Source organism: Staurois parvus, unplaced genomic scaffold (assembly GCF_062004578.1).
Source record: "Staurois parvus isolate SC_StPar_1 unplaced genomic scaffold, SC_StPar_1.0 ptg001089l, whole genome shotgun sequence".
In the NCBI taxonomy this organism is placed as follows: domain Eukaryota; kingdom Metazoa; phylum Chordata; class Amphibia; order Anura; family Ranidae; genus Staurois; species Staurois parvus.
In genome coordinates, this window is record NW_028318885.1 from 1,371,538 (window position 1) to 1,385,073 (window position 13,536).

The window sequence follows — 13,536 nt, forward strand, 5'->3', positions numbered from 1 at the left end:
ATCTTCTGGGACCTGTCACATGTCCCAAAAGATTACAGGGAGGGAGGGAGGACACCTTCCACTTTCGATCGCCTAGGCCAGTGGTCAGCAAGCCGCGGCTCGCGAGCCACATGCGGCTCTTTACACACTCTAATGCGGCTCTTCTGTGTGCCGGGCGCCCGCTCCCCTCCCTCCTCTCGGGCGGCCGCCCCAAAAGTCAGGACTCTGCAGCTAGCCCAGCAATGGGCAAACTACGGCCCGCGGGCCGTATACGGCCCGGCGGACCTTTTAATCCGGCCCGCGGAGCGTGGCAAACATTGGCTGTCAGGATGTAGGCGGGGCAGCGTGACGAACTCCTCTCCTCTCACAGTCCGCCCTGAAGACCGGAACGGCGCGGGAACACGGCGAGAGGAACGCGCGGAGCAAAGGTAAGTGAATTGACACAATATGGGGAATGAATTACTATATGGGGGATGAATTACTATATGGGGGATGAATTACTATATGGGGGATGAGTTACTATATGGGGGATGAATTACTATATGGGGGATGTATTTTCAGTTTTAAAAATGTGGCTCTCAAAATAAATTTCAATCGTGGTTTTGGCGAGATTTGGCTCAGTTGAAAAAAAAGGTTGCCCACCACTGGCCTAGGCGATCGGATGTGGGAGTGGGTACCTGTCAAATTCGGGTGTCCGCTCCCCCCCGCCCCCAAAGGGTTCAATCCTTAATGGGGAGTGGGGGAGCAGTCCTTAAAGTGGAACTTCCCCTTTTGGGTGGAGCTCCTCTTTAAGTATGTAGACAGAACCAATTTTACTTCTTAAGTCAACAATTTGATATCTGTTGGAGAATAATCACATATGTTCCTGGGTTAGACAACCACAGAACTTACTCAAAGTAAACAGTACTACATCAAAGGCTCCCTCAAAGCATGCAAAGGACAAAAGAAAAACAAGCAAAAATCTTCATGCAAAATACTACTCCTGCCAAAGAAACACAAAAGCAGTGTGAAGGAGTTTTAGGCAGGGATTGTTGACATAGTTCTTAATTGGTATGTGGAAGGAGGATTGCAGCATGCATTTAGCCTGTGTCAAAAATATTTCAGTGTTGGTGAAAAGAGATACTATTCCAAGGAGGGAGGACAGAAGGGGACATCATTTGTTTATTAACAGAGGTGTTTGGAGTGACTGTGAATGTATGCATGGCTGGATAGAAGTTGCCAGTCATAAAGAGATGCATATACTGCAGTAATATCTGCCATATTACTGGATGATTGCCAACACCCAAGTTAGCCCTCATGCACACGGGACGTTTTGATAACGCAGGTCACGTTAAAAATGTGCATTTTTCAGCTTTTTTTTGTGTTTTTGCATTAGCGTTTAGCTGTGCTTTGCCATGTTTAGCACCATTTTCTAGTGTTTTTTTTACAAAAAAAATTTTTTATTTGGTCAAAAAAAAGTCCAAAAACGCTGGTGTGCGCAGTTTTACCGCGTTTTTCAGGGTTAGAGCGGTTTTACAGCTAAAAAAACTCCTCTAGAAACCCACTAACAGTTGTGTTTTTCTTCCAGCCAAAAAACGTTGATTACAGTCTATGTATGCATGGACACTTATGCAGGCCATGCATGGTCCGAATTGCGAACGATTTTTCATCTGAAAATCGAAAAAGTAATTCGCTCGGTAATCCGATGATGTCATCAATGATTTCAAAAATTGGCCGACCAAGTCATAAAGTTCATCCCATATAACAGGTGATACTTCTGTTCCTTCCAGGTCACGGCTCATGCGCATATGCTTTTTTTTTAAAAACAATCGTACAATTTGACCATCATTGAGTTGAAAATCGGTTGTTTTTCACAAATTTTCCAGCATGCCCGATCACCGAAAAGGGGAGGAACCATGAAAATCTGCCAGTGCCATTGACCCACTAACAGAGCGAAAAGCGGCCAATTATCGGATGAAAAATCGGTCGAATTTCGACCCATGTATGGCTGGCCATAAGATAACATGCTGGGGGGTTTAATGGCTGTAGAAAAAAACATCAAAAACAGCCGCTGTAAAAACATCAAATGTGCATGAGGACTTAAACTGATGATTTAGGTCACATGCAATCAGTCCAAATCATAAAATCTGGACTACAGCACATGCTGTAGTGGTGTACCCTAATGTTTGTTTAACCTCTTCATGCCGGCCGCACACAAATGTGCGGCCTCCCGCCATCTGGGCCTAGACGCCAAGCGGCCGCACATTTGTGTGCAATTAAGAAAAACATATGTGCTGAGAGCGCACGCCCTGCGTGCTCCCAGCACACGTCTGGTACTCACGGAAAGGTCCCGATCTCCTCTTTTCGATTGGGACCTTTCCCGATCATGTGACTGCCGTGACAGCGAATCACGGCAGTCACATGACCCTAAAACCCCGCCCCTCGGCTTCTGAAACCCTTAAAGGGCCCGGGAGGCACCGGCGCCAAGGGGTTAAATAATTAAAATCAATTACAAACCCATATCCGTTCTTTTTTCACACTTTTACCCTATCCAGCATGTTGCCTTTTACTTGAGAAGCTAGAAACACATATCCTGACCTCCTAAATTTAATTCACACACAGCAATAAAATACACTGATACATTCATCGAATTTTGGTCATTTTTTTTCATAAAGTAATACAGGCTCTGACAGTTAATTAAAAAGAAAAAAAAACAGGAGAAACCAAAACAAAAGGAAATCTCACCAAAGAGGGTTCAGAACAGCTCTACAGGTGGTTCGGCTACAGAGGACAGGCTCATATTGAATAGGGGGCAGATCTGGCCTCTCTTTTATTGGTGTGAAGAGGGAGGCTACTGGCACCACCATTCTTGTGGCCTCCAAACGGCTGGATGGCCAAACGTTCCAGCTGAACCGGACTCCATCTCTGTCTTCATTTTGCTGAATAAACTCCAGAAAGGTTGCCATGGCGAGTTATTACTGTGCAACCTGGAACAAGTACATACAAAGTAACCTTTTTAGGGAGAAAATGTTTATTTCAAAAGATACACAAAATGATACAGATTGTTGAAGCCAATGAGACCTAGAAAGACGGCATCAATTTCATTCAGTGGAGTTTTCCCCCACAACTTAAAGTGGTTGTAAAGGCATAAGGCTTTTTTTTTTTTTTTACCTTTACCATTCTTTGCATTACGATAAAAAAAACCTTCCATGATAAGCCCCCCTAAAATACTTACCTGTGTTCTATCTCAATCCAGCTCTTTGCCTGGGAGCAGCAGCTCTGCTTTCTCTCTCCTTTCACATGATTCGGAGGCAGCAGCGTCAGCCATTGGCTCCTGCTGTTACCAATCAAATCTTTTGAGGAGGGAACGGGTCTGAGACACACTGTGTTTGTCCATGTACTCACACAGCCCGGCTCAGAATTGAGCCCAAGGGAAGCAGCTTGCTAAGGGAAACTCAGAGAGAAGGAGGAGATGAGAGCACCTGTGCAGGGGACTCCAGAAGAGAAGGTTCCGGGTTGCTTTATGCTATACCATTGTACACAGCAAGTACATCATGTTTATTATTTTAGAAAAAAAAAACATTTATGGCTTTACAATCACAGTGGTAACTTTCTGGGTGTACAGACTGTCCGACTGCTCCTTCCCTAGTGAGATCTCACCTCCAGCACAAACACACTGGTCTTTTCCCTGTGTCTCTCCTCCAGGACACAACCTCTAGTTTCTCTTCCAGAGACTCCTCAGTCTGCAGTCACCGATCCATGTATACTGAACATTGTCCATGTCCTTCCCATAGACACTGCACACGGAGCCCAGACACACAGTAAGGAGGTTCAGCTCTCAGAGTGAAGCAGTTTCTGAACCCCCCCCTACCCTTCTGAAGAAGCTTCTGATTGCTGCTCAGTCCATAATTTTCTTTGTGTGTTTTGGGCCACATTCACACCTGCATATGAACCCGACGCGTTTCTGTGTGAGAACTCAAACATGGGGTCACGTTGGCTAGCTGCGGGAGGCAGACCCATTAAATGAAATAGGAGGCTGCTGGTTCCAGCAGCGACTCATAGCCACTTGCATTTAATCCTTCGACTGATCGGCCCTGGACACAGACTGTTCAGCGAACACGGGCGCAGACTGTTCAGCGGACACGGACTGTTCAGCGGACACGGACACTGACTGTTCAGCTGACACGGACACTGACTGTTCAGCTGACACGGACACTGACTGTTCAGCTGACACGGACACTGACTGTTCAGCTGACACGGACACTGACTGTTCAGCTGACACGGACACTGACTGTTCAGCTGACACGGACACTGACTGTTCAGCTGACACGGACACTGACTGTTCAGCTGACACGGACACTGACTGTTCAGCTGACACGGACACTGACTGTTCAGCTGACACGGACACTGACTGTTCAGCTGACACGGACACTGACTGTTCAGCTGACACGGACACTGACTGTTCAGCTGACACGGACACTGACTGTTCAGCTGACACGGACACTGACTGTTCAGCTGACACGGACACTGACTGTTCAGCTGACACGGACACTGACTGTTCAGCTGACACGGACACTGACTGTTCAGCTGACACGGACACTGACTGTTCAGCTGACACGGACACTGACTGTTCAGCTGACACGGACACTGACTGTTCAGCTGACACGGACACTGACTGTTCAGCTGACACGGACACTGACTGTTCAGCTGACACGGACACTGACTGTTCAGCTGACACGGACACTGACTGTTCAGCTGACACGGACACTGACTGTTCAGCTGACACGGACACTGACTGTTCAGCTGACACGGACACTGACTGTTCAGCTGACACGGACACTGACTGTTCAGCTGACACGGACACTGACTGTTCAGCTGACACGGACACTGACTGTTCAGCTGACACGGACACTGACTGTTCAGCTGACACGGACACTGACTGTTCAGCTGACACGGACACTGACTGTTCAGCTGACACGGACACTGACTGTTCAGCTGACACGGACACTGACTGTTCAGCTGACACGGACACTGACTGTTCAGCTGACACGGACACTGACTGTTCAGCTGACACGGACACTGACTGTTCAGCTGACACGGACACTGACTGTTCAGCTGACACGGACACTGACTGTTCAGCTGACACGGACACTGACTGTTCAGCTGACACGGACACTGACTGTTCAGCTGACACGGACACTGACTGTTCAGCTGACACGGACACTGACTGTTCAGCTGACACGGACACTGACTGTTCAGCTGACACGGACACTGACTGTTCAGCTGACACGGACACTGACTGTTCAGCTGACACGGACACTGACTGTTCAGCTGACACGGACACTGACTGTTCAGCTGACACGGACACTGACTGTTCAGCTGACACGGACACTGACTGTTCAGCTGACACGGACACTGACTGTTCAGCTGACACGGACACTGACTGTTCAGCTGACACGGACACTGACTGTTCAGCTGACACGGACACTGACTGTTCAACTGACACGGACACTGACTGTTCAGCTGACACGGACACTGACTGTTCAGCATACACGGACACTGACTGTTCAGCATACACGGACACTGACTGTTCAGCATACACGGACACTGACTGTTCAGCATACACGGACACTGACTGTTCAGCATACACGGACACTGACTGTTCAGCATACACGGACACTGACTGTTCAGCATACACGGACACTGACTGTTCAGCATACACGGACACTGACTGTTCAGCATACACGGACACTGACTGTTCAGCATACATGGATACTACTGGCCCTGTCACTGCTCAAGGACAATAAGTAAATGTCAACAATGGGTAGCTTTACACTACTTCTGCACAAGAATTTCATAAAAATAAATAAAAAGTAAATGAAGTCTGTGATTGGAATCCATAAACTGCAAAATTGCTGCCTCTTGCGGTCTCTTTTGCATTGTTGCTATTTTTCGTACGGCGGTTAGAACATTTTTTTTAAATTCTATGTGAAGTGCTTCTTTAAATAAGCAAAGTAAAGTTTAGCTAAGGTAAAGCGAGAATAAACTGCCATATAAACACTCAATGCCAGAAAAAAATGTAGCATGCTGTCAAGGTGACACTTGCCTGTGCAATTTAACACCTAGCAACAAATCAGCTCTACAATTTATAACTACCTGCAAGGTGAGTTACTTGTACAATACCTCCCCTGGGTAGATGTTTCTATGCAATTATCATTACCATACATACACAATTCACACAGAAAACATTTTGTTTTACTAAAACTGCATGTCATTTCACTTTTTTTAACTTACATTTTTAGGTGTTCACATTCGAACACACTTCATAAAGCTCCATCATTGTCCATAAGAACTAAGCAGATATATATAATGCAACCAAATTGTATGTAAAGCATATGGTTGTTAGTGAGGATTGGTAAACCCATCACATCACAGCATAGTTATCGTATGAAGTGAGAAAATACTAACTACTGTATATGGCAATCATATGATGTCTTCAATAAACAAGTACCAAGCTAAAGTGCATCTCTACACTTTAAACTTCAAAAAAACGGTACCGGATGATTCTTAAAGGATGAAGATAGGTTTCATTTTTGGAGGGGAGGTGCTCTGATAGTTTTTGGAACTGAGTGGTGTGATGAGTCCCAGGCAGATTATGTATTTCTACTTTTTTCTTTTTTGGTGGAGAAGTGCTGTCCCGGCTAATTTTTTTTTTTTTTTTAAATTGGGATTGGGGGGGGGAGGAGTGGGGTATAGTTTGGTTGGGTGATTCTGGTTTTCTATGTTTACAAAATGTAAGAAAGGCTTTTATGCGAATGTGATACTACTTACCACATACTTAACTTTGATCTGTTTATATCTGTTTTTCCATACAGTGATTAGATGTATGATAGTGATGTTATAAATCTTGGAAGAATGTAACATTCCTACTGTTTGATAGATTGCTAATTTTTTTTACATGTATGCATATTTGGATATGTATTTGTTTGAATATGGCAATGAAAAAAGCTTTAAACAAAAACTTTTTCTTCTAAATAGAGTGGGGAAGGGTTAAACCCCCTGGCAAGTTTTTACTGCTCTGAGATTCACTCATCTATTTGTACTGGTGTCATTTGTACTGAGCTACAAAGTGAGGGAAAATTCTAATTTAGAGGTGCTCCTAGAACAAGCGGGGAGGGAAAAAGCTTCCAATGGGGATATCTAATTTGGTGACAACTTTGGGAGATTCCCTCTAACTTCTTGTTCCATATCTGGGACAAAAATTGACATTTCCTCAGAAAGAAAATATCCTTAGAGGGAATTTACTCCTTCTCTACTCTACCCAAAACAAAAAAGAAAAAGGATTTGGTTATAAAGACCCCTACTTATTTGTTGTTTACAATTTAGAGGATAAGTTCACCTTTTGGGAAAAAATAATATATGCACATATCTTTGCAGGAAAGCTGTGAATTTATTATTTCTTCCTGCAGAGCATAGCACACGTGATCAGTGAATCACGGGTGCAATGTCAGGCTCCTGCAGACAAAGTCCTACAGCTTTCAGCCCATACCTCTGTACAGGCTGGCAGTTTGAAAGCTGCAAGGCTTGTGAATGAACTATGAAGGCATCCATCAGCAGAACACCACACAACTGTGCTGTTTTGGAAAGTGACAAGGAAATGGAGCCCCAGCTGCCTTTACGGGGGGGGGGGGGGGGGGTTGGAGCATGTTACATAAACCCTACATATGGGTGTAACATGTTCCAAAAAGATGCAGTTCGGGAATTTAAAAAAAATTAAACAACAACAAATACATATACTCATCAAGTAAATGCAGCATCGGTCTGATACTTTGTCCCTCCGCCACTTCTAATGCCTTGTACACACTATGAGAATGTCGGACGGAAAAAAATTGCTTTCGGAGCGATCATATGATGATCTGATCGTTAGTACACAGCTTTTGAGAGCTGATCATGACAGTTCATGCGACAATATCCGAAGGGACAAGCACAAATATTTTTTCTCGTACGATAAAGAAAACGATTCTCGTTTGAGTGACCAATACTACGCATGCTTGGAAACAAAAGAATACATTATATCACTTCTGAAGTTGTATTCTGTCGTACGAGAATTTTTGAAACTTTAGTAACTTCTTCATTTTCAACATCTGACTAGTATGCAAAAAAAAAAAAAAGGATCATTCATCCGATATACTCATTGTGTGTACAGGGTGAAAACTGAGCAAGCAAAGACCGCTGATCACTCAGCTCTCTGTCTTCACTGAGCATACAGCGGTCTCCGGCTCTCTGCTATACCGCCTTCAGCTCTCACTGGAGCACTGGGCTGTGGAGGGGGCTGGCTCAGTCTCCCAACGCCTCGCTGAGAGAGCTGTTGGTCCAGGTCAGTGGCGTCAATAGGGTTGCTGTCACCTGGTGCAGTAAACCACCAGATGACAAGCCCTCACAGTGGCACCCCCTTGGTGACACATCCCCTACCCCCTGGTGATATTCCCCTCCCCCTCTTCAGCTCTCTAGTTCGACTCTCAGTGTTCCGGATCTGCTCCATCTCTGGCCTGCCGCTCTCCTCACATATGGATCCGGACGATGGACCTCCTGGACCTCACCCACTACTTCCTCTTCACGGCAGGCCTCTGCCAATCAGTGGCGCGCATCCATTATGGACGTCCTGCACACCCTGTCAGTATCCCCATGGAGATGGCTGGGGGTAGGTAAATTATATGGTTGGTGTCACCGGGGTGTGGTCTGCACCCCCTAGCGTTGCCACTGGTTCAGGTATCTGGGTAAATTCTGACATTATTGTCAGGATCCTTGCACAGCCTGGACCGGTAAAGTGATATCAGTGGGCCTTAGCCCATTGTCAGCTGAATACAGGTCACAGGAGTGCAGAATGAAGAGCTTCAGCTATATACACACGTATGTGGCAACAGATAGGTGGTCTTATTCCATGTTGCCATATGTGGGTTGATGTGCTGTGTTAAAGTGGAGTTCCAGTCACACCGTAAAAAAAAAAGGCAGTAGCTACAAAAACTGTAGCTGCTTTTCTAAAAACCAGCCACTCGCCTGTCCTTCGATCCAGTGGTGTCCTCCCCGCAGCCCATTTCACTGGCCGTCTGGTGTTTCCAGCATCTTCAGTGTGGGCACCCGGCTGTAACACCATGCGGCTTCACAGCCGGGTACCCACTGCACATGTGCAAGTAGCGCTGAGCTTCCTGAATTGCTCCGTAATATTCTTGGACCTGTCATGTCTCCCAGAAGACTACGGGAAGAGAAGAACTTGCGCTTCTTATCGCCTATGCGATCACAATGGAAATGGAAGCGGGTACCTGTCAATTTCAGGTACCCGCTCCCCAAAGGTGCCAATCCTTAATGAGGAGCGGGGGACCAGTCTTTAGAGCGGAACTTCCCCTTTTAGGTGGAGCGCCGCTTTAAGATGCCAAACTGCACACCAGCCTCTCCAAGTAACAAAGTGATGGTGGGGACTGGGTGGGATGGGGACTGGGTAGGATGGGTCCCCAATCATGTGATCACTGTGACTGACAATTGTTAATGGCACCTCAAACGCAGGAAGCAAATGGGCAACAAATGCAGCAAAACGCGCGGTAAAAAATGGGCAAACTGGAAAGTGTCAAAAAGTTGGCAACTTTGTTGCGTGTAGGGCAGCCCATTGAGTGCGTTGCATGAAAACGCATGCAGAATAATGCATGTATCATATCACCGGGTGTGAACGGAGCCTTTATGATTGGACCGTATCAACAGATCGCCGGGGGGGGGAGTCACTTCTACACAGTGTCTGCAAACATGGCACAGTTCTGTACATTGGGTGAGAATACAATGCCTACAATGGCATCATATAGTAATACTGGAACAGTGACAGGACCTCAGGTCACTACCACCCCCCCACCCCCCAGGTGTGCAGATGAGGACTTCCCCTCCCCCATCCTCCCATACAGAACCGTTACTTGGAGAAAGTTGTAGTCTGTTTGCAGTGTGGGGCCCTCAGAGTGTGTTTGTGGGGCCCTCAGAGAACTCCTCAGGCGGTGTATGTAGATGAATGGCAGAGCCGGTCATTCTTCTGGCTGTCCTGACTGGGAGCCCCCCGAACCCCCTCTCCCGTGTGTACTGCGCCCCGGACACTGAGAGCCGCACACACCCCGAGATGTCCCCGTCATGGGTGCCCTGAGCTGTGCCCGTCCAGTCACCTCTGTCAGTCGCAGCCTCCCATACACCCCACATACACACTTACCTGTCTCCCTCTCACTCCTCTCCGCTCCTGCTAGCAGCCAGCCAGCCAGCGCACTGCCTGACGTCACCAACATGGCGGCGCCCAGTGCCACGTCAAGGAGCGGAGTGCAGGCTGTGAGTGACAGGCAGCATGGACAGCACCTGGAGGGCTCCCTGCCCGGGCACAGGCTGTGTGTGTGTGTGGAGGACTGCAGAGATACCACCCGGGTGAACCTGCCAGCAGCTCTCAGTGCAGGTTAGGCTGCAGAACTGTCCTTTGCTGCCTCTACTACCTACAGCAAGCATGCAGCCAGTGAAGTCTCAGCCATAGCTCCCGGCTTTACTCCCTGAGAAAGAGGGACACCCTTTCACTGCCAGAGCTATTTATGCTTTTTTTTTGTTCTTTTACATTTTTAACCACTTCATGACCAGGGTTTTTTTTTTTGCTGTTCAGCACTACGCTGCTTTAACTGGCATTCATGCAACAAATTAAATTTATGACATTTCGCACACAAATAGAGCTTTCTTTTGGTGGTATTTAATTACCACAGGGTTGTTACATTTTTATTATATAAACAAAAAAATGCCAAAAATTTAAAAATATATATTTTCTGTTATAAAACATATCCAATCAAATGAAATGTCTTCATAAATTTAGGCCAAAAGTGTATCCTGCTGCATGTCTTTGGTAAAAAACAAACAAACTGTTTTTGGGGACACTATACTATTGGGGATACTAGTATAATTTTGATCATGATGAAGATACCGATCCGTACAGACAATATACTGGTAATGGTGGTGATAAGCAGCTTATAGTGGGACTGTGATAGTGTGGGGGGCAATCTAGTGCTACCTGACACTGGCTGGGAGAGATGCTAACTGACATTGATGTGGTTAGTAACGCTAATACAGTGATCAATAATAATACTGTACACTGTACTAATGGCACTGGTCGGGAAGGGGTTAACATGAAGTAGAAATCAGGAGGTTAACTGTGTGCCTGACAAGTGTAAAGTGTGCTGCTTTTACTCACAGATCTGGCTGTTTTTTCTCCCTGAAATCAGCTACTCTGATCACTGTCTGTGCACACAGTCAACACAGAACTCTGTGCTGTGATTGGCCAGAGGTGATCAGCAGCTGTACAGCATTATCACTGGCTGTACCCTGCTGACAAACTGATTGGACGGAGTATGGTTTAGCGGGGGGTGTACGCATACACACTGCCAAACCAGGAAGTACACTGCAACATATGGGTATATCACGGTGTCCGTCTGTGCCTCCCACCCACAGAACATCTACGGTGAGCGGGGCGGCAAGAAATGAAAAATCTTTTCTGAAACATTCAACTTCATTTATTTTATATGTTTACAAAGAGAATAGAGAATAAAATAGTAGTAGTTCCAACTTTTTATGTCACGCGATGGTAAGGCCGGCCATACATGGGTCGAAAATCGACCAATTTTTCGTCTGAAAATCGGACCTAAGAATAATCGGCCGATTTTCGCTCTGTTCGTGGGTCAATGGCACTGGACGATTTTCGTGGTTGCTCCCCTTTTCGGTGATCGGGCATGTTGCAAAATTCATGAAAAATGACCGATTTTCGACTCGATGGTCAAATTGTACGAGCATTTTTCCGAAAAGAATATGATCATGAGCCGTGACCTGGAAGGAACAGAAGTTTCGCCTGTTATATGGGGTGAACTTTATGACTTGGTCGGCCGATATTCGAAATCAATGATGGCACCATCGGATTACCGAGGAAATTACATTTCCAATTTTCAGATGAAAAACCGTTCGGGAATTCGAACCATGTATGGCCTGCATAACTCTACAGTTTTGGAAACCTAAAACTTCGGTACAAAATACACTAATGTTAAATTTTTGGTACATAAATGCAATACAGGCGTACCTCGTATTGGGAAAAATTCGTAAACCGAAACGCAGTTTCTCATAGGAATGCATTGAAAACCAATTAATCCGTTCTGGAGGTCAGAAAAAAGTAAAAAAAAATGTATGTTATCTGTTCAAAACTCTTATAAAGTGCACTTTAAAGGCATAAATACTGTACAGAGATATCATTAAAAAGGAATTTGTAAATGCATTGAAAACCAATTAATCCGTTCCAGAGGTCGAAAAAAAATAAAAAAAAAGTTTTATCTGTTCAAAACGCTTTAATAAAGTGCACTTTAAAGGCATAAATACTGTACAGGGACATGTTAAAAATTAATTCGTAAATTAATTGAAAACCAATTCATCTGTTCGTATTGCGATAAAAACTCGTAAACCAAGGTATTATTTTCAATGGGTTTTCATTCATAAACCAAAAAGTACGTTACCCATTAGCCGCCCGGCCTATAGCCATTTGGCGGCTGCAAAAATGCATTAGCTTTCCGGGGTGTCCTCCCACACATGCGCAGTTCGCGCGGTTGCAGAGCCACGCAGCGGCGCGATCTATCACCAGCCGTGTACCTCGGACACGGCCAATGACAGATCTGAGTACAGGCCCCTGTTGCCGGTACCATGTGACCTGCTGTGACCAATCACAGCAGGTCACATGACAGTTGTATACATGTCATGTGATTAGCTGTGGCCAAATCACAGCTAAGCAAAAAAAAAAACGAAAAAAACCTGAATGAATCGATGTCATTCAGGTAAATGCTTGCAAAGTAATTCTTTGCTTTAAGCAAATTGTGTAAAAAAAAAAAAAAAAATACTGATCACTTCCCCAAAGTAGTACAATGTTACTATGGTAACATTGTACTACTTTGGACATAGTAAAATATAAAAAAAAATCTATTAAAAATAAAAAAAAATGTAATAAAAAATTAAAAATAATAAAAAAATATATATATTTTTTTTCATACTGTCACCAGTCAGTGCCCCTGTTCACCGCCATGCCAGTTATATGATGACGCTGTACTGCACTGGTGACAGTATGTAAAAAAAAATAGTGAAAATAATTTTTTTAATTTTCCGAAAAATTATGACAAAAAAAATAGAACTTCAAAAAATTCGCCATTCCTCTTATGAAGTACGTCGGACTGTCTACTTTACAAAAAGGAGTCATTTGGGGGATATCTGTACTATTCTGACATTCTTGGACCTCAAGAAATTAGATTGGCTGTCAGTACTTCAGGATTGATCAATATTCAGATCTATACCATAGTTTGTGAACTCTATAACTTTCCTACAAACTAAATAATACATCCTAATTTGGGTTATTTTCACCAAAGACATGTAGCAGAATACATCTCGGCCTAAATTTATGAAGAACAATTATTTATTTGTAAACTTTATAACAGAAACAAAGAAAAACGTGTTTTTTTTTCAAAATTTTTGGTCTTTTTTTGTATGACCGCG

The 13,536-nt window shown here is 44.7% G+C and overlaps 1 protein-coding gene across 2 annotated transcripts in view; it reads right to left on the reverse strand.

The window, feature by feature from the left end:
- The window catches only part of SEC23A (SEC23 homolog A, COPII component), a 128,181-nt gene extending 117,842 nt beyond the window's left edge, over positions 1-10,339 (reverse strand). For both annotated transcript variants that reach the window (XM_089658685.1, XM_089658684.1), the window contains exons 1-2: positions 10,199-10,339; positions 2,704-2,945 (exon numbers count right to left, since the gene is read on the reverse strand). In XM_089658685.1, the coding sequence (XP_089514811.1) occupies positions 2,704-2,924 (221 nt within the window). In that variant the 5' untranslated portion in view covers positions 2,925-2,945; positions 10,199-10,339. The remainder of the gene's footprint in view (positions 1-2,703; positions 2,946-10,198) is intronic.
- Between the last annotated feature and the right edge of the window lie 3,197 nt (positions 10,340-13,536).